This window comes from Trachemys scripta, chromosome 2 (assembly GCF_013100865.1).
Source record: "Trachemys scripta elegans isolate TJP31775 chromosome 2, CAS_Tse_1.0, whole genome shotgun sequence".
Classification (NCBI taxonomy): Eukaryota; Metazoa; Chordata; order Testudines; family Emydidae; genus Trachemys; species Trachemys scripta.
This window is the reverse complement of record NC_048299.1, coordinates 9,413,712-9,434,065: the sequence shown is the minus strand read 5'-3', so window position 1 is coordinate 9,434,065 and position 20,354 is coordinate 9,413,712. Positions and strand designations below refer to the sequence as shown.

General features: G+C 42.8%; 1 protein-coding gene across 7 annotated transcripts in view; it reads left to right on the top strand.

The window, feature by feature from the left end:
* ADCYAP1R1 (ADCYAP receptor type I) overlaps positions 1 to 20,354 on the top strand; it is a 179,722-nt gene that overhangs the window by 109,579 nt on the left and 49,789 nt on the right. For 4 of the 7 annotated variants that reach the window (XM_034759879.1, XM_034759878.1, XM_034759875.1 and 1 more), the window contains exons 5-9: positions 14,074 to 14,109; positions 14,965 to 15,006; positions 15,951 to 16,060; positions 16,975 to 17,072; positions 18,156 to 18,288. In XM_034759879.1, the coding sequence (XP_034615770.1) occupies positions 14,074 to 14,109; positions 14,965 to 15,006; positions 15,951 to 16,060; positions 16,975 to 17,072; positions 18,156 to 18,288 (419 nt within the window). The remainder of the gene's footprint in view (positions 1 to 14,073; positions 14,110 to 14,964; positions 15,007 to 15,950; positions 16,061 to 16,974; positions 17,073 to 18,155; positions 18,289 to 20,354) is intronic. The other 3 variants (XM_034759880.1, XM_034759877.1, XM_034759876.1) reach the window with 2 other exon arrangements.

Here is a 20,354-nt window from a genome sequence, read left to right as displayed (position 1 = left end):
ATGTGGACAAATTGGAGACAGTCCAGAGAAGAGCAGCAAAAATGACTAAAGGTCTAGAAAACATGACCTGTGAGGGAAGATTGAAAAAACTGGGTTTGTTTAGTCTTGAGAAGTGAAGATTGAGTGGGGGCATGATAACAGTTTTCAAGTACATAAAAGGTTGTTACAAAGAGGAGGGAGGTAAATTGTACTCATTAACCTCTGAGGATAGGACAAGAAGACTGGGCTTAAACTGTAGCAAGGGCAGTTTAAGCTGGACATTTAGGTTTAGGCATAAAGTTGCCGTTTGTTGTGATTTTTGTAGTACAGTGCCAGTGTTGACTCTGCTGCTGACATGTCCTAGTTTACTGGCCATTCAAAGTATCCCAGCTCATCTTTGGTAAATAAATTGTGGTGATATGTAACAAAGCTGTGATGTTGCACTGCTGTGTAACAAAGGAGGTCAAGGCACTACAGTGAAGCATCTTGGTCCCACTGGATGTAATTTAATGAGCTGTGATCCTCAATAGTAGTGTCGGCCTGTTTCTTATTTTTCATTTTTTCCCACCCAATGAAAATGCTGGCTTTCAAAAGAAGTCTGTTGAAGTCCAGAAAGCACCCCCAATTCTGTTTGGCATGACTGAGAGGTTTTGGAGCAATTAATTCTGTCGGTCCAGATTAGTAGATCAGAGCTTGAGTAAAAACTAGTACAAATGACAGCATGCAGTGTTCAGGGATTGCCATCTGCTCGGCATTGTGACATTTATTTATTTAGCGTGTGCATCATCGTCTAGCCAACGATGGCATCTTCAGTTCTTCTAGGCCACTGCTGAACCTAGTCAGCAGGCATTCCTCGACAATGTGCATCATCGTCTGTGTTGTGCCACAGCTGCACAAAGGGCTGTCACAAAAGCTCCAGCGATGCTAGTTGGCTGCACAGAGACCAAAAGATAGCGATGACTGGCTCTTGCCGGGTCTTCTCTCTAGTCAGAATGAATTCCCCTCCCCCCACAAGTGCTGAACTTAGGAAGCTATACACTGCATTAAAAAGAGCATGATTATAATACATTTATTTACTGTATATAAAAACAGAGAAAGTAGTTTAAATAGATAGTGTGTAGTGTGTACCACCCATAAGAAACTCTCTAATTAAAGTTAGAGTTCTATAGCATCAGAGGGGTAGCCGTGTTAGTCTGAATCTGTAAAAAGCAACAGAGGGTCCTGTGGCACCTTTGAGACTAACAGAAGTATTGGGAGCATAAGCTTTTGTGGGTAAGAACCTCACTTCTTCAGATGCAAGTAATGGAAATCTCCAGAGGCAGGTATAAATCAGTATGGAGATAACGAGGTTAGTTCAATCAGGGAGGGTGAGGTGCTCTGCTAGCAGTTGAGGTGTGAACACCAAGGGAGGAGAAACTGCTTCTGTAGTTGGATAGCCATTCACTGTCTTTGTTTAATCCTGATCTGATGGTGTCAAATTTGCAAATGAACTGGAGCTCAGCAGTTTCTCTTTGGAATCTGGTCCTGAAGTTTTTTTGCTGTAAGATGGCTACCTTTACATCTGCTATTGTGTGGCCAGGGAGGTTGAAATGTTCTCCTACAGGTTTTTGTATATTGCCATTCCGGATATCTGACTTGTGTCCATTTATCCTCTTGCGTAGTGACTGTCCAGTTTGGCCAATGTACATAGCAGAGGGGCATTGCTTGTTCTATAGCAATTACTCTAAAATACTATGGAATTCAATGGCAAATGAGATCCTTTCCATAGGTGTTTTGAACCAGCATATAGGGTTCCATGGCTGGGATAGAACTAATCCTGTTGGATGGCTAAAATATTATTTGGGAACCATTTCCTTCACTATTAAATGCTATAAGACCTTTTCATCAGGGCAAGGCGAATTCCATCCCATGAATTGGGTGGGGAAAAGAAGTACTAATGGTCCGCTTAAGGCTTTCACCTCACTTCTACAATCCGCTGTAACCCCAGACTTGTCTCCAATGTGTCCTGCCCAAGTTTTATTATCGTGGTGAGCTAGAAACCACTGACACTCGGTTCTCCCACTGCAGGATGTGAATAAGTTCCCATTAAAACCAATGGGAGTTCACATATTCTGCCATAAGAGAATCAGGCTGCGGGTCATTCCCATGTCTACTGCATTACAGTTACAATAGGCATGGCTGCTTCCTAGGCACGGGGATTAGCTGTGGCAACTAAATCTGTTGGATTCAGGAAATATTCTGTGGTCTTCCGCATTTTGAAATACATCATTCTTTTGACAAAACCAAAGATGTCAGAAAGAATGGAAAAGGAAGGTGTGTGTGAGAGAGAGAGAGAGAGAGGAGTGTTGTGCTATCCCTATATCTTTCTCAGGACGAGTTATGTATGGAAAAGGGCCCAATAAGCCCACTACTTATTCAGATACTGTGACATGTCTATGGTGTCTCTATCTATCTCTATATATGATCATATGTAGATAGATCTTATATACTTTGTCTTGCCCAAGCTGAAAATTGCTCAGAACGTTTGCCAGCGACAGTATCTCTTACTTTGGCTGCTTTATTGTTGTATTACTAGCTGAATGCCTATCTTGTCACAAAGGTGTGGCAGCTGGGCCACATAATCCACATCTATGCAGTCTCCTGTATGCAACCAATGAAACTGTTGCATGTAAATTAGCTGTAGAGTAAAAGTGGTGATGGGCTCAGTTACCTCTGAGATTACAGTGGTTTGGACTCTTGGCATTGCACAGATACATGTCTTGCTGTCTCACCGTGTCATTCGTGAAGTCAAAATGGCTGAAAATGTTAAAATTGCTTAGTAACAGACCACAGATCTCAATGGTGATTGAACCTGGTGATGTTCTGAACAAAAAGAGCTCTCCACCATGCTTGTAGCTGTTTCCATTGCTTCCCACTGACTCAGGAGACATTCTAGGCTTCCGAGTGAAATAGACAGTTGACAGTCCTGGGATGTTATTGATAGAGAGAGGCAATAAAGCTGACTATTTAAGATCAGAGACTTTACAAGCTATAAAATGTAGCTAGAGAAAATACGCATTTCTACTGAGCCCAGGGAAGCAAGCTTTCTCTGTTACCAGCCGAAATTAATGTCAGCATTGCGGCAGTCATGCACCACTGGCAAATAAGTGTGGCTAAAGAATCAGGTAGCTGGGGTCTGACTTTTTAGTTCAAATTTCTCTCTTGGTGGATTTTTCAGACTCCTGTGAGGGAAACTGACATGGGAAGCAAACTCCAAAAACAAGGAATCTCCACTGTAAAAAAAAAAAAAAAAAAAAAAAAAAAGTGCCCCAGTCCACTAGAGTTCAAATATACAAACCACTAACAAAATACTGCAGCTGAGCACAACTAGCATCAGGATACACAGGGAAAGAGGTGGCCTCTTTAGATATCCAGAACGTAGGTCACACAGGGCTTTATACTGAGTTTGACACCAACATCTTGCATGGCACTCAGAAGCAAAATCCGGAGTAAAGCAAGCTGTTGCCTTTTACTGAAACTTTTGGGTGTCTTTCAAAGATAACCCCGGACAGAATGCCCTTCAGTAGTCCTGGCTAGAGTTGATCAAATGCCAAAAAAAACCACCTGTGATGAGCTGTACCAGGCCCTTTGATGCCCCTGCTGGAGGCCTCAGGGTTCTACCACACCCTGCCCCAGGAAAAGGAGCAGGGAATGTGGGTTCTCCAGGCCTGCCTAGAAAGGCTTCAGGGAAGCAGCCAATCTGAGCTCAGCAAGCTCAATTAAAAGGAGCGGCAGGGCTTGAGACATTCAGTTTGCTGGCTGGGACCAGAAGGGTGAAGAAGGAAGGACTGGAAGGCTGTGAAACTCTCCAGGCGAGTTGGCCTGAGAGAGACCCTGCTCAAGCAGGGTCTCGACAGAGAACCCTGAGGTAAGGGTGAAGAGGAAGGAGCTATATGGGAAGTGGCCCAGCAAAGAGCAGCAGCGATGGAGTTAAGTGAAGCAGCACATGGCTGCTATTTGTATGGTCCCTGGGTTGGGACCCAGAGTAGTGGGTGGGCCTAGGTTGCCTAAGACCCAAGAAGGGGATAAGGCTTGTTTAGAGGCCCAAGTGAAGGGCAGGACTTAAAGAGCCCCCTGGGAGAAAGCCCTGGAGGCAGTGCACTACACCAGGCGGATACGGACTTAAAACTAGCCCAGAAGGGGCAAAGAACTGAGCCCAGAGACAGGGCTGCCGATAGCAACCAGGGCACCGTGATGGGTCCAGTTGGACTTTTATTACCCCGAAAGGGGTTTGTTTGTTCATGCATAGAGACTGTGTTGGCCAGAGGGCTGGCCACTGAAGACCCACCTGATGCGGTTCACAGCAAGCCCAAAGATGGCACTGGAAGAGAGAGAGAGAGAGTGTGGTCAAGTTTGCACCTGACCAACAGAAGGCACTCCTGAGAGGACAGTGTCCCCAGTCACACCACCCTTACTTGAGAGAGAAGGTTACAAATTCCTGGCCATGGGCGGTGTTAAAGAATATATTTGGTCACTGCTAACTGTCTGAGATTCCAGATCTCGGTGTAAACTCAAAAGCCTGTCTCTTCCACCAACAGAAGTTGGTCCGGGAAAAGAGATTAACTCATCCACCTTGTCTCTCTGAGATTCCAGGAGCATTTCTGATTGGGGTCTTGATGACTTTTTCTTTGAGGGAAGCCAGACTCCTGCATTCTTGCAGGAGGACATCAACAATTGCTATTAACAGAAGAACACTTCTTTCGGGCTGGTCTTTCATCACCGGTGAGTTCACAGATGGAGACCATAGCTCTCCCAGCTCCTCTAAACAAGCAAGAGGGATTGAAAGGGTTGGTTAATCACCGGACCCTGCTCCCACATCACCAGGCAATCCAGTTGGGGAGGGGGGTAGGAATTCACAGCAAAGAAGGATCACCTCTGTATCCAAGTAAAGACTATCCAAACTTCCATACAGTGCCCTTGGTCTAGCCTTGGGAGATGCTGTGTTAGAGGACAAGAACATTTTGCTGGCCTTCCCCACAACTCTGGCATGGGAATGTAAGAGGTCTCTGTAATCAAACACAAAGTGTGATGACCACCACCAGTGCTCCAGCCTCTTCTCACTGCTTTATCAATTCACCAGTGTGTGAAAGGTCTCTCACAATACCCTATCCAAGCACAAAGGATCATCAGAATGTCCTACCAGACTCTCAGCAAAGTGCACCAGCCACTGAATAGTGTCTGCCCTTGGAGAATTCCAGGCAGAAATAGGAATCTACACCAATGCCCTCTCTAACCTTGCCGAGCTGCTGCTTTCCATAGAAACTGTAAATGAGACAACAAGGAATCGCCCTCTGAAAAGATGGAAGGTGAGGGAGCTGGAGTACTTACTGTGTGGGGATGGACTGAGGACAGTGGAATCAGCAAGGAGAGGGACAGGTACAGTGTGCAAGAAGGTGAGCTTAGCTATGGGGAATAAGACCTCAGAAAAGCTGCTGACTAACCGGACTGCTGTTCCCTGATGCAGCTTCGCAAGCTGGCTGAACAGATTGCTGCAGGATCTCATGCACGGCACAATAGGCGAGGGAGGAAAAAGGCATCTTGTAGCAGCAGCTACAAGAAGTTAGCTCTGATATTTATTAGCAAGTGTTGTACAGCACCGATTGTACTGTTAAGACACAGGAGACATGGTCTCTGTCCAAGAAGCTCACCTGCTACCTAGGTGGAGAACACAATAGAGAACGTCTAGAGAAAGTTTTAGAGTGGTAGCTGTGTTAGTCTGTATCAGCACAAGGAATGAGGCGTTCTTGTGGCACCTTAGAGACTAACAAATTTATTTGGGCATAAGCTTTCGTGGGATAAAACCCACGTTGCCACAAGTACTCCTCGTTCTTTTTTCTAGAGAAAGTGTTATCCATATTCTGTCCCTCTCTCTTCCCCCCCCCTCCCCTTACATTTATATAGGGGTTGATCCTGCACTGATTGAAATCAATGCGGGCTTTCCTATTGATTCCAATTGGCTCAGGATCATATCCATTTGAGGGTTACCTTTTGTGAGCTGACCCTGTAACCCAAAATACGTAATGAGGGAGAACGAGAATAGGAAAAATAGGTTATCGAAGTGCTTTGGAACAACATGAGCCCTGACTGCCTCTGTTCCCTCTAGCCATACCTGCTGCACCACGAACAAAGGGTTAAATAGAAGTTATCCCCAGATAAACATGTACACGAGGTAAACCAATCCCTAGGCCAGCCAACATAGAGAGCAGGGGGGAGAAAGTCGATTTGCAGAAGACAAATTAAAAGAATGTACTGAGGCTTAAATGCGTATTATATACTATTTCTTGGCTTCTCGGGCTGAACGGAACAGAAGGCCATTAGAAGTTACTTGAGAATTATGATTCACGTACATCAAGGTGGTAGCGAGGAGGTAGTTGGGATTGTCTATCTTCAATAGATCAATGGCATTTCTCGTTTGTGAAAACTCTATTACATAAATGACCAAAAAAGAGGAAGGATGTTCTTGTGGTTAATACAGGAGACAGATTCAGGAGATCTGGGTCCAATTCCCATCTCTGCTGTACACTCCATGTGACCTTGAGCAAGTCACTTCATCTATATGCTTTGGTTCTCCCATCTATAAAATGATGATAAACAGTACTTCCGTTGTCTGTCTTGTCGATTTAGATTGTAAGTCTCTGTCCCAAAGTGTTCTCTTACCATGTGTTTGTATAGCCCCTAGCACAATGGGACCCTGGAGTTTGTTTAGGGTCTCTAGGTGGTATTGTGATACTAGTAATTATAAGTAGTTATAGTGGTGATGAAAAATTTTCTGTAATTTTGAAAAAGTGGCACTTCATAAGTATCAGAGTTGGCCACAGATTGTTAGGCCAAAATGCTGTTCATGTGCAGAGAACACGCCTTCCAGGCTGATCAATATTGTCTCAACGATTCCTTGTACTCCCCCGTTGGTCTGCCGGTATCCATCTGTTGTCATTTGTCTTATGCTTGGTTTGTAAACTCCATGGGACAGGGACTGTCTCTTTTTGTTCTGTTTGTACAGTGCCTTGCACAATGGTCCATAACTAGGGCTTCTGGGAGCCACAGTAATACGAATAATAAATAATAGTAATAATAACCAAAGGGACCACCTGATCATCTAATCTGAGCTGCTGCACATCACAGGCCACTAAACCCAACCCAATTATCCCTGCATGGATTAGACTAAAATATCACGGCCCTCTGGAGACTATAAACTATTGTGTCAAACACTGGACAGACCTGTCCATCAAACAATATACCAGACAAGTAACACTTTGCTGAATGTATGATTAGATGGAGATTATTAGACCCACTATAGAGCTTATTGGCGTGTGTAAGCAATTACTAATTGAATAATAAATGTTCAAATACATTATTTGATGGATACTGTTCATCAAGTCTTGTGCTGTTACTACACATATAGCACCGACTTCAATGTGAACCATGACTGTAAGATTTTAATTGAAATCCCTAACAAAGAGGAAGTGCTATTGATTCACTGATTTCGTTTTTGAAAATGTGTTTTCCCTGTAGTGCCTTTGATGAATCTAGCCCATTTTAATCATCTCAATGCGTTTCCTTTGATTTATTTGAAAAGCCTAGTGCACCAGAACCCTCATTGTCCATGTGCTGAGAATAATATAACAGGAGGACTCGGGTAGGAGCCAGGAGAGCGAAATGTTCTACAAAAAGGCAGCACATCAGCTGCAGAATGGTCATTGTCTGGGTCTTCAATGAAGTTCTTCTTTTTTAGCCTGAGAGTTTCAAAGCCAAGCTGTGCTTCATTGGGATATGGTGTGGATGCTTCGGGACTAATTCTGCCTGACCTTATACCATTAAACCCCGGTGTCAGCCCATTGATCTCCATGGAGTTCCAAAGGCCTACAACTGAAACAAAGCCGTGGTGAATCGGGCTCCCTGTGAATGCTCACTGGGACACGGAGTACTGCACCCATTCTTTGTATGCTCTGCAGCCAGGAAGAGGAGGAGAAAGCCAAAGAATGTTGTGGTTGTAACTCTGGGTTTCTTGTTGAAAAGAAAACTCTGTTCTTGTTTTAACAGGGCTTTGAGAATTTGAGTCAGATTGAACGTGTACTGCTGATATGGTGATGGGAATCCATACTGTTGAGAGCATACATATTAAGGGCTTGTCTACATTACCCGCTGGATTGACGGGCAGCGATCAATCCAACGGGGGTCAATTTATCGCGTCTAGTCTCGAGACAAACATTCTCCCGTCGACTCCGGCACTCCACCAGGGCGACAGGCGCAGGCGGAGTCGACGGGAAAATGTCAGCTGTTGACTTACTGCAGTGAAGACACCGCAGTAAGTAGATCTAAGTACATCGACTTCAGCTACGTCGCTGAAGTTGCGTATCTTAGATCGATTTCCTCCCCCCCGCCAGTATAAACCAGGCCTAAGAGCAAAATTCTGCCCTATTTGAAAGCTCAGAGGATCGGACACCATCCAGTCAGCAATCTCAGGCTTCCTATCCAAATTCAGATTTTAGGCCCCAACCCTACTTAATGTTAAGAATGGGAGTAACCCAATTGAACTCCATGAATAATGTGAATAAACGTAGGCGTGTCTTCACGTATAGCGACATTGTAGCCTTTTACTGAAGCTGCTCCTATGCGAGAACTTCTCCCGTTGCTGTAGTTAATCCACCTCCACTAGAGGTGGTAGCTAGCTCGATGGGAGATCTCCCGCCAACTTAGCACTGTATACACGAAGGGGTTAGGTCAGTATATCTGTCATTCAGGGGTGTGGATTTTTCACACCCCCGAGCGACATAGTTTTACTGAAACAGGTCTGTAGTGTAGACCTGGCCTTACTCACATGCATAACAGTTTGTAAGATCAAGGTCATAGGGTCATATTCTAGGTTTGGATCCATGCACACTTGGGTGCCGCACACTTGGGTGCCACACACTTCAATGAGAGTGGCACCCAGAGATGGGAAAGCCAGACTATGGCCCGTAGCTTCCCTGCAATTATATTTACAACATGGTTTTTATCCTTACGCTCATGTGATTGGCTTTGACTTCTAGTTGTAATGCAGAGCATAATGTAGAATGTAAATCTAATAGACTTTCCCGTGGCTTAACGTATTAGTGAAAATTAGGTTGATGGATAAAGTCTAAAAGCTCCAGATAGTAAAAGGTTCTCCTGGAACTTTCTCTAACGCATTAGCAAATTCCGGACTGCAGAAAAATGTTAATAAAATGGAAATGTGCTATTAGGACAGTCAGAAAATTAACATTATAGAAAATATGAATCCATTAACTATGTCCAGCGCAGGTAAAAATACAGTAGTAATTTGGCTAGACAGGGATTTTTTTTCAACATAAAAAGGCTTTTCATTGCACAGAGCTACATTAGTATAATGTTGTGGCTGTGACTGCAAATGTCATGCAATTCAAAATGAACCAAAATCCTATGTTCTATCACCGCTATATCTGAGTAGTCAGAAATAAACACAAATAGTAGGAATTTATCTCTCTTTCTTCCTTGTCAGCTTCTAGGAGAAATAGTTTAATTGAGAGAGAGAGAGAGAGAGAGAGAGAGAGAGAGAGAGCCTGCTCCCAATAGTTAATGCTAGGAGAAAAATAATATTAGGCTAGAAAATCTGATGCTTTATGATGTAAGCCAGTCTTTATTGGGGATTAAGATGAGACCTTCATGTGGGCCAGGTTATCCCACACCTGCCTCCTGTGGGGATTTGTGCATCTTCCTCTGAAGCAGAGAGTCAGGATACTGGACCAGATGGACCATGAATCTAATCCTGTCTGGCAATTCCTGTGCAGGTTTTTCCATTGATTTCAGTGAGAGCAGGTATGGGGTCTTACTGAGGGACAGCAATCAGAGAACCCCTGGCTTGCATCTGATCCAGCTCCCAGTAAAGTCAGTGGCAAAACTCCGATTGATGCCAATGGGAGATGGATTGTGCCCTTGACCCTCTTAGCTAGATCTAGTATTTGTGCTGTGAGTTGGTCATACACCATTTGACAAGTACAGCGTTCAGTGATTTTGGACGACACAAAATGTTGGCCAACCAGTCCCGCTATTTGCAAACCTACCCAGTGTTTCAAAATATGCAACAAATATGACAAGTGAAGGAATGGAGGTTGATGGATTTCTGCAAAGAACCCTGTGATGGTATTGGCATGCTGCTCACAAGGTTCGAGATTAATCATTGAAAATGACTAGTGAGTTGAGTACACACATTTGATGTTGAATACATGTATTCAAGCAACTTCAGCAGCCCAGTTTGCCTGAAAGGGATTTGAATAGAAGGATGATGATGATGATGATGCAAGAGGCTTGGATGTTTAGGCTTGCTGATTTGTTTTCCTGGCCTCCCACTCGCTCCATAATCCCTGTAATCTTCACACTGAAGTCTTTGATTTCCCATTTAGTTGCTCCAAAGTGACATTTCAGTTGATTTTAAGAGCAAAAACATGTGAAATAAAAAGTATTTCATGATGCTTTTGAAAAAAAATATAAAATACAAGTTCCTCTTGTGTTGTGCTGACAACAGTCCAGGCATTATTTTTGTTCTGTACTGCTGTTCCCTTTTCAGCAGGAGCTAGACAGATCTCTCAGTATTTTACACAATTTCTTTTTATAAAAGACCTCCATATAAGGTAGATGTGTGGTTATTCCAATCCCCAGTTAATAGCTGTAGGTCACGTTCGGCATTAGTGTAGGACAATCTGAGGGCACTGGGATACTTCATGTTCTAAAGGACTACGTTAATCTAAACGGTTAGCCTGCAAAAGGCAGATAAAATATTGTCCACATATTTTCACTAAGTGTATTTGTTCAGTAGAGCATTGACAGAACTAGTCTGAACATCAGGAAGATCACAGTTAGTTTTCCACCGTGATTCTTCTTCTCTGGTGCAACACTACCATCTTGTGGCTATATATGGCTCATCTTTTATCTAACTGGTATGCTCAGTTCTCTGACACAGAGCCAAGTGCAAAATCCACTGAAGTCACTGGAAGGGGCAGTGACTTCAGTAGGCTTTGGGTCAGGCCCTTAGATTCACTAAGGCAGCCTGTAGGGTTGATGAGAGGCAGGCAGGGGGTAATTCCAACTTGATGACAGAAAATTAATGTCAAGTATCAGAGGGGTAGCTGTGTTAGTCTGAATCTGTAAAAAGCAATAGAGGGTCCTGTGGCACCTTTAAGACTAACAGAAGTATTGGGAGCATAAGCTTTTGTGGGTAAGAACTTCACTTCTTCAGATGCAAGTAATGGAAATTTCCAGAGGCAGGTATAAATCAGTATGGAGATAACGAGGTTAGTTCAATCAGGGAGGGTGAGGTGCTCTGCTAGCAGTTGAGGTGTGAACACCAAGGGAGGAGAAACTGCTTCTGTAGTTGGATAGCCATTCACAGTCTTTGTTTAATCCTGATCTGATGGTGTCAAATTTGCAAATGAACTGGAGCTCAGCAGTTTCTCTTTGGAGTCTGGTCCTGAAGTTTTTTTGCTGTAAGATGGCTACCTTTACATCTGCTATTGTGTGGCCAGGGAGGTTGAAGTGTTCTCCTAGGGGAGCGCAACAAAACTGATTAAAGGTTTAGAAAATCTGACATATGAGGAAAGGTTTAAAAGAAACTGGTCATGTTTAATCTTGAGAAAAGATGAGTGGGTGGGTGGGGGGATGATCACAGGCTTCAAATATGTTAAAGGCTCTTATGAAAAAAATGGTAAGGTTAGTGTGACCTCAACAAAATTAATAGTAACAACAAGCGGGAAGGAACACAAGCCAAAATAGGGAAAGAACAGGTCAAAGGATATTTAGGTAAGTTAGGTGTATTCAAGTCAGCAGGACCTGATGAAGTTCATCTTAGCATACTCAAAAAACTAGCTGAAGCAATCTTGGGCCCATTAGCAATTATCTTTGAGAAGTCATGAACAATGGGTGAGGTCCCAGAGGATTGGAGAGGAGCAAACATACTACCTACCTTTAAAAAAAGGAACAAAGAGAAGCCGGGGAATTATGGACCAGTTAGGCTAATGCTGATACCTAGAAAGATACTGAAACAGATTATTGAACAATCAGTTATAGGATAATAGAATTATAAGGTATAGCCAACATAGATTTGTCAAGAACAAATCATGCCAAACTAATTTAATTGTCTTCTTTGTCGGGGTTACTGGCCTAGTGGATGAGGGAAAATGGTAGACATGATATATCTTGATTTTTGTAAGGTTTTTGACAGTCCCCCAACATATTTGCATAAGCAAATTAGGGAAATGTGGTCTAGATGAAATTACTACAAGGTGCATGCACAACTGGTTGAAAGATTATTCAAAGAGTAGCTATCAATGGTTTGCAATCAAACTGGGTAGGCGTATCTGGGTAGGATCAGTCCTGGGATCAGTGCTAGTCAGAAAAGGACCTACGGATTACAGTGGACGAGAAGCTGGATCTGAGTCAACAGTGTGCCCTTGTTGCCAAGAAGGCTAATGGCATTTTGGGCTGTATAAGTAGGGGCATTGCCAGCAGATCGAGGGACATGATCATTCCCCTCTATTTGACATTGGTGAGGCCCCATCTGGAGCACTGTGTCCAGTTTTGGGCCCACACTACAAGAAGGATGTGGAAAAATTGGAAAGAGTCCAGCGGAGGTCAACAAAAATGATTAGGGGGCTGGAGCACATGACTTATGAGGAGAGGCTGAGGGAACTGGGATTGTTTAGTCTGCAGAAAAGAGAAGAATGAGGGGGGATTTGATAGCTGCTTTCAACTACCTGAAAGGGGGTTCCAAAGAGGATGGATCTAGACTGTTCTCAGTGGTACCAGATGACAGAACAAGGAGTAATGGTCTCAAGTTGCAGTGGGGGAGGTTTAGGTTGGATATTAGGAAACACTTTTTCAGTAGGAGGGTGGTGAAGCACTGGAATGGGTTACCTAGGGAGGTGGTGGAATCTCCTTCCTTAGAGGTTTTTAAGGCCAGGCTTGACAAAGCCCTGGCTGGGATGATTTAGTTGGGGATTGGTCCTGCTTTGAGCAGGGGGTTGGACTAGATGACCTCCTGAGATCTCTTCCAACCCTGATATTCTATGATTCTATGATTCATTAATGACTCAGATAACAGAGTGTAGAGTCTGCTTATAAATTTTACAGATGACACCAAGGTGGAAGGGATTGCAGATACTTTAGTGGACAGGATTAGAATTCAAAACGACTTTGACAAATTGGAGAATTGGTCTGAAACCAATAAAAAGGAAGGAAAAATCAAGTACACAAATACAAAATGGGGCATAACTAGATCACAAATTGAATATGAGCCAACAATGCGCTGCTATTGTAAAAATGGCTAATATTCTGGGGTGTATTAACAGGAATATTATATGTAAGACATGGGAGATAATTGCTCTGATCTCCTCAATGCTGGTGAGGCCTCAGCTGGAGTACTGTGTCCAGTTCTGGGTGTCACACTTTAGGGAAGATGTGGACAAATTGGCGAGAGGCCAGAGAAGAGCAACAAAAATGATAAAAAGTTTAGAAAACCTGACCTGTGAGGAAAGGTTAAAAAAACTGGATCTGTTTAGTCTTGAGAAAAGAAGGCTGAGGGGGGACTTGATAACAGTCTTCAAATATATTAAGGGCTGTTATAAAAAGGACAGTGATCAATTGTTCTCCTGTTCTCTGAAGTAGGACAAGAAGCGATGGCCTTAATCTGCAGCAAGGGAGATTTAGATTAGATATTAGGAAAAACTTTGTAACTATAGGGAGGTTGTGAATTCCCTATCATTTGAGGGTTTTAAGAACAGGTTAGACCTGTCAGAGATAATGTGGGTATATGTGGTCCTCCCTCAGTGCAGGGGGCTGGACTAGATCACCTCTCAAGGTCCCTTCCAGCTCTTCATTTCTATGATTCTGTATCCTTATATTCTTTTTCCCGTCAGACATACATTCATAGATTCTGAGGCCAGAAGGGACCATTGTGATCACAGAACTTTCCCAGACATTGCAATGACATTTGGTTATTATGGGAAACAAACCAGTAAAAAAAAAAAAAAAAATCATCTGTGCTAACCAGATGTCATTTCTTTCCAGGTTGGGAAGTGGATAACAAGGGGCAAACTCATCCAGGTAGGAGGCAGTTCTGTTGGCTTCCTAGCTTTTATACATCTTCTCCCGGAGCTCATCTTTCTAAATCGCTCTGGGTTATGATGGGCCTCAGATTGAAAATTTAGACAGACACCTGCTATGTTTGTACTTAGTAAATATTGGTAGTACAATAGCAGTCATGAGGGGAAATAAAAAAAATTATGTCTTTTAAAATCCGTTTAATCTAAATGCTAAAATGTCTTACTCAAAACCATATGGTTATTGCATAATACAGGGCAGAACTAAGGTTGTTTGGGTGCCTTAATTGTGCATTTCCATACTTTAACATGTTTGGATTTCCTTTAAATGTTATAAGAACAGGAGTACTTGTGGCACCTTAGAGACTAACAAATTTATTAGAGCATAAGCTTTCGTGGACTAATAAATTTGTTAGTCTCTAAGGTGCCACAAGTACTCCTGTTCTTCTTTTTGCGGATACAGACTAACACGGCTGCTACTCTGAAACCTTTAAATGTTATATTAACTCTTATTATCTTGGATTTATACTGCTTGATTTGTGGATACATTACAGGGACATAGTGGGTATTTTATCCTAAATTACTGATCTGCACTCTCAACCTTAACTCCATCTTATTGTAGATTTTAAAATGTGTGTGTGTAAACTTTAACATAAGTATGTCCGTCATTCAAACCAGAAGGTGAACCCATATTTGCAATTCCATCTTTCCCAATGGCAAAACAAAACAGGCTACTTATTTAGGACCTGATCCAAATACCCTGGAAATCAGAAAGGAGACTTTCCTGGACATTGGATCATCAAACCCGTATTGTAGAAGCTGTAAACAAAATGTCCTCACTATATTTCTGGTTTTGTAGGTGATTTTGACCTATTGGATAGCACAGGCCAAACTCCCTTAGGTAAGGAAAAGAAACAAGGATGCTTTATTTATTTATTTTTACTCTGTTCTAAAGGAATAACCCAGCTTTCTTTCCTGCCAGCTGGAAATTATTTTTCAGATCAATTCTAATTATAGTGCCGCACTTAGTTGTGTGTTACTTTTAGCAGCATTATGAAGATCTATTCATCAATTGAATGCTACAGTCTAACAAGGATATAATTATAAATTATATTTACTACTGTAACAATAATTACTGAATGTTGTTGAAGAAACCCAACCTTGTGATTTAGTAGCTATTTCTGCAGAGAACTGGGAGCTGGTGTGCAACAATAACGTCCTGAAATTCACCAAGTAATGGAATGCTCACAAAAGAATGCACTGATTAAATAGGTACATTTGGTTCCATTTATGGATGAATGACATGACTAAAAAATAAGGTCAGTGCCATTGACATGATGTGCTGCCTAACCAAATTGCTCTAAAAATGAAAAATACTGAGCAGCAGAGAATCCTCACGCAAAAGCTGAAATTGTAATCAATTCTGGTGGCGGTTCAATCCCAACAGAAGAAATGGTAATGGCTCAATTAATCGAAAGCATTCTACAGTTCTGGCTTGCAGGGCATTCCGAAAAGAATTCAGTGCACCCACATGCACTGGTCTAATTTTTCAGTGTAGTCCCAAGAGCTACTCCCCTGGAACAACCATGTGCTGGTAGAGTGTTCTGGGTAATTGGAGATGTGAACGAGCATGTTAGCTGTCCTTCTTGGCTTCAGAATCCTCCTCTTAAAAACTTCCACAACTGCAGTTTTATGGACTGAAGCTAAGGTTTAAGTTACGAAGTTGTTAGGCCAGGAATTGTGTGGTAATGCTCCAGTCAGTAAAGGAAGATGTTTCCTGTGGTTTGGTTTGGCAATGGCATTTTCCTTGTGACTTATTTTACATGATGCTTGTATCCACTCAAGATGTAGGGAACATCAGCAGAAACTGCACAGAGGATGGCTGGTCTGAACCTTTCCCTCATTATTATGATGCCTGTGGGTTTGATGAAAATGAAACAGAGTCTGAAAATCAGGTAGGAACCCTTTAAAATGAGGAGCAAGTGAAGAACAGTGCACACGTGTTAATTGTATGGTTCAGGGCTGAGCCATTCGACATTCATATTATTCGTGTTATTCATATCCATAAATATGTGTTCAAAAGAGGCAGGGCTTTGCTTGTATTCTAGCATTATACTGCATATTTCCATAATATTAATACATACCGTTTATGCAGCATGTAGCTCTTATAAACATTAGTTAATTAATCCTTACAGCAATGTTTCTCAAACTGGGGTCGCCGCTTGTTTAGGGAAGGCCCCTGGCAGGCTGGGCCAGTTTATTTACCTGCCCCATCCGCAGGTCTGGCTGATCGCGGCTCCCACTGGCCACGGTTCGCCGCTGAAAGCCAAAGGGGGCTGCTAGAAGCGGCGGCCAATAAGTCCCTCGGCCCACGCCGCTTCCAGCAGCTCCCATTGGCCTGGAGCAGTGAACCGCAGCCAGTGGGAGCCGCGATCGGCCTGACCTGCAGACAGGACAGGTAAACAAACCAGCCCAGCCTGCCAGGGGCTTTCCCTACACAAGTGGCGACCCCAGTTTGAGAAACACTGCCTTACAGCTACTACGGCATATAGTCTGCCATAAAGTAAGCTGCTATGCCTTTGAACAACCTAGGAAGTAGTCAGTGCAATTGCAAAAATCTAGTTTACAGTCACCTCAGTAAGGTACTAAGCCACAAACAGAGCCAAACCTATGCTAACCCTGGTCATTATACATGGCACGGGAGAAGTAAATGAAGACATCATGTATGAGCCCAGTCCCGTTCGTGTTTCTCATCCAAGCAGTCCCATTAAGAGCTGAGGTGAGTGGAATTATTCCCCTGAGTGAGGTGAGCAAGATCTGGCCCTATGTGACAGTACTATTGGTGACCCTGTGCTGTTTGTTTCTCAAGGATTATTACTACCTCTCCGTGAAGGCTCTGTATACAGTGGGATACAGCACGTCCCTTGTATCTCTCACCACAGCAATGGTTATCCTGTGTCGTTTCAGGTGAGTCACCAGATATGAGTTGTCGCTCATCTCTGTAGGGTGAACAAAAGATCAGTGCCCAGGGGACCAAAAACAATCAAGTCCTCGACCTCAGGAGTTACAAAAATAAGATGCAAGACGTCCCTTAAAAATCAGATCTTTCCAACGGGTGGTGTCATTGAGTCTTGGTTTTGTTCATATTTCAGTGCACATGGGATTGGAATTTCCAAAGCACTCAGCATTGGCCTAACTCTGGTCAATCTTAGGTACTTATCTGGCCTCTATTACCATAATATCTGAACACTTCATGATCTTTTAACATATTTATCCTCACAATATCCCTGGGAAATAGGACAGTGCTATCATACCCATTTTACAGATGGGAAAAGGAGGCACAGAGAAACGTAATGACTTACCTTAGGTCACCATCCTTCCTCTCCCAAATCACTGATTAATGAAATCTTGAAGTCAATGGTAAAATGGCCTACCTCTGTTCCTAGTAAGGCAAATTGGACTATTACCATCGACTTCAATGAGAGAGGATAGGTTAAGCGCTTTTGAAGGTGCTGCCCATGGAGTCTTCATGGAAAGTTCTGTAGGAACCAACTTTCACACCTGTGTACTCGCTGTCCAGGAAAATTAAGCACAGACATTATCAAGGTTCTGATGAGTATCATCTCTTAAACCAGGAAAGCAAAATTCCCCTCTGTCTAAAAACCTAAACCAACAATGCAAAGATTAAAAACTGAATCCAAATTTTTGGCTAAAATTCAATAAGAGATGCCAGCATTAGAGCAAATGCATTTAAAAATCTTCCATAGACATAAAATATTTTTTTGTCACACAATGCATAGTTAGCCGGTAGAATTCATTGCAACATGATATCATCAAGGCCGTGAGGTCAGTAAGATATTAAAAAATGCTGCGGTCTCCCAGCCCCATGGAAAGCACAGAATACTGTTTCCTGAGTTGCTGGATTGCCTGAGATCACAAATGTTCAAACTCTGGGTATTCAGACATGAAACCACCAGTCTTGATGTTGTATTCTTAAGAGAGAAATCAATCATCGATCCACCACCCCCATTTTCTCTCTCCTCTTTCTAGGAAACTTCACTGCACTCGGAACTTTATTCACATGAACCTCTTTATTTCATTTATTCTACGAGCAATATCCGTCTTCATCAAAGATGGGATTTTGTATGCGGAACAGGAGATTAACCATTGTTTTATATCTACTGTAAGTAGAACCAAAACTGGAGTCCATTTTTTTTCTCTAATGACAATGATTGTTAAATATTTGTATTAATAGTTGGGTTGGTCCTGCTTTGAGCAGGGGGTTGGACAAGGTGACCTCCTGAGGTCTCTTCCAACCCTAATCTTCTATGATTCTATTGCAGTTGCTCCTGGAAGCGCCACCTGAGATCTGTCCTTCATTTTCCTCGACTCATACAAATGCATAGTAAGAGAGAATCCAAACCTGTATCATGATCAGCTTCCAGTGTAAACAGCACCTAACACAATAATGTCTTGGTCCATGACTGGGGCTCCTAGGTGCTACAAATAATAACACAAGTAATTTTAATAACAATAAACAGTGAGAGAAAGGGAAGTCATTTAAAAACAGAGTGATGGTGGTTTGCAGACGTCCTGCTACTTCCATGATGTGAGATCTTTTTGGTTGGTTTTGCTTGTTAATGTTGTTGTTATTCACACACCCATATTGTGAGTTTGGGATCCGGGGTAAGAGTGTGGTAAGGAGGGAAGGCAGAAGGTGAACAGCTAAAAGGAAAGACAAAGGGAAGAGAATGAGTTCAAGGCAGTCTGAGGGGAGGCAGGAATAAAAGAGAGAGGGGAGCCTGGAGTAAGGCTAAAGTGAACTATGAGGGAGGGAGTTGGAGCAAACAGCCAATCATCACAAGGGAGATGGCTATTAGCCAGGATGGGCAGGGACGGTGTCCCTAGCCTCTGTTTGCCATAAACTGGGAATGGGTGACAGGGGATGGATCACTTGATGATTGCCTGTTCTGTTCATTCTCTCTGGGCACCTGGCACTGGCCACTGTTGGAAGTGGTCTGTCCCAGTAGGGCCATTCATATGTTCTTATGTCCAGAATTAAGACTAAAACGCATAGTCTGGTGCCATCAGTAGAGCCGAGAATTCACTGCTGTAGCTCAAGCCTTGCTCCATCCAGGCAGTTTCTCTATTCCCCAAGCCTGGATGGCTAGAAGAGGATGGGGCAGAGGGGCACAAGAGACCAAGTGCCCCTGGATGAAGGATGGGAGTCTTTTTTAACACATCTGGGTTGGGGAAGAAAGAAGATTGTTCTAACAGACACTTAAAAATATCCTAGAACTTCAAACCATGGCTGTAATCAGGACAGGGTGAGCGGGGCAGCTGAAGGGATTGCAAATATGCTTGCTTGTCCTGGATGCCTATTTATGCCTATTTATGGCTCTGCTTCTCTAGAATACCCCAGTAAAGTTCACTTAGTGAGGATAGCTGTTTTGCCTTTGCGCAGCAGCATAGGTTCATGCCTAATGCTGGCACGGCAGTGCCATGTTGTAGGAGTGACTGAATGGTGTGTAACAATAAAATACATAGATATTTTTTAAAATATATCAAAACCTTTTTGACCCTCAGGAAAAGTTCAGTTTATTTGGCTCCATTTTATGAGTAACTTTTTTGAGCTGGTTCTTACTTGATCCAAACCCATCATCATTCTGATGACCATCTAGATGAGTTGCTAAACTGAGGTCTCTCTTGCCCATCCACTTGTGATGTAAAGTCCCATGATTCTTTTCCAAAGGAAGAGATGGTTACTCTACTTTCTTTGTCAGCCTTTTCTTTCTCACTTAAACCGATTCCAACTTCTAAGGGTATGTCTATACTTTGAGCTGGCGGTGTGATTTCCAGATCAGAGACAAAAAAAAAATTTAATGGTGCTTGAACAAAGACTGGGAGTAGATCGAGAATTACACAAAGTAAAACTATTTCCCCATGCTTATTTCCCCCCCGCCCCCACAGTTCCTCATATCTCCTTGTCAATTGTTGGAAATGGGCCATTTTCGTTACCACTACACACAGTTGTTGTTTTTTTTTCTCTCCTGCTGATAAAATCTCACCTTAACTGATCACTCTCCTTATAGTGTGTATGGTAACACCCATTGTTTCATGTTCTCTGTGTGCGTGTATATATATATATCTTCCCACTGTATTTTCCACTACATGTATCCGATGAAGTGGGCTGTAGCCCACGAAAGCTTATGCTCAAATAAATTTGTTAGTCTCTAAGGTGCCTCAAGT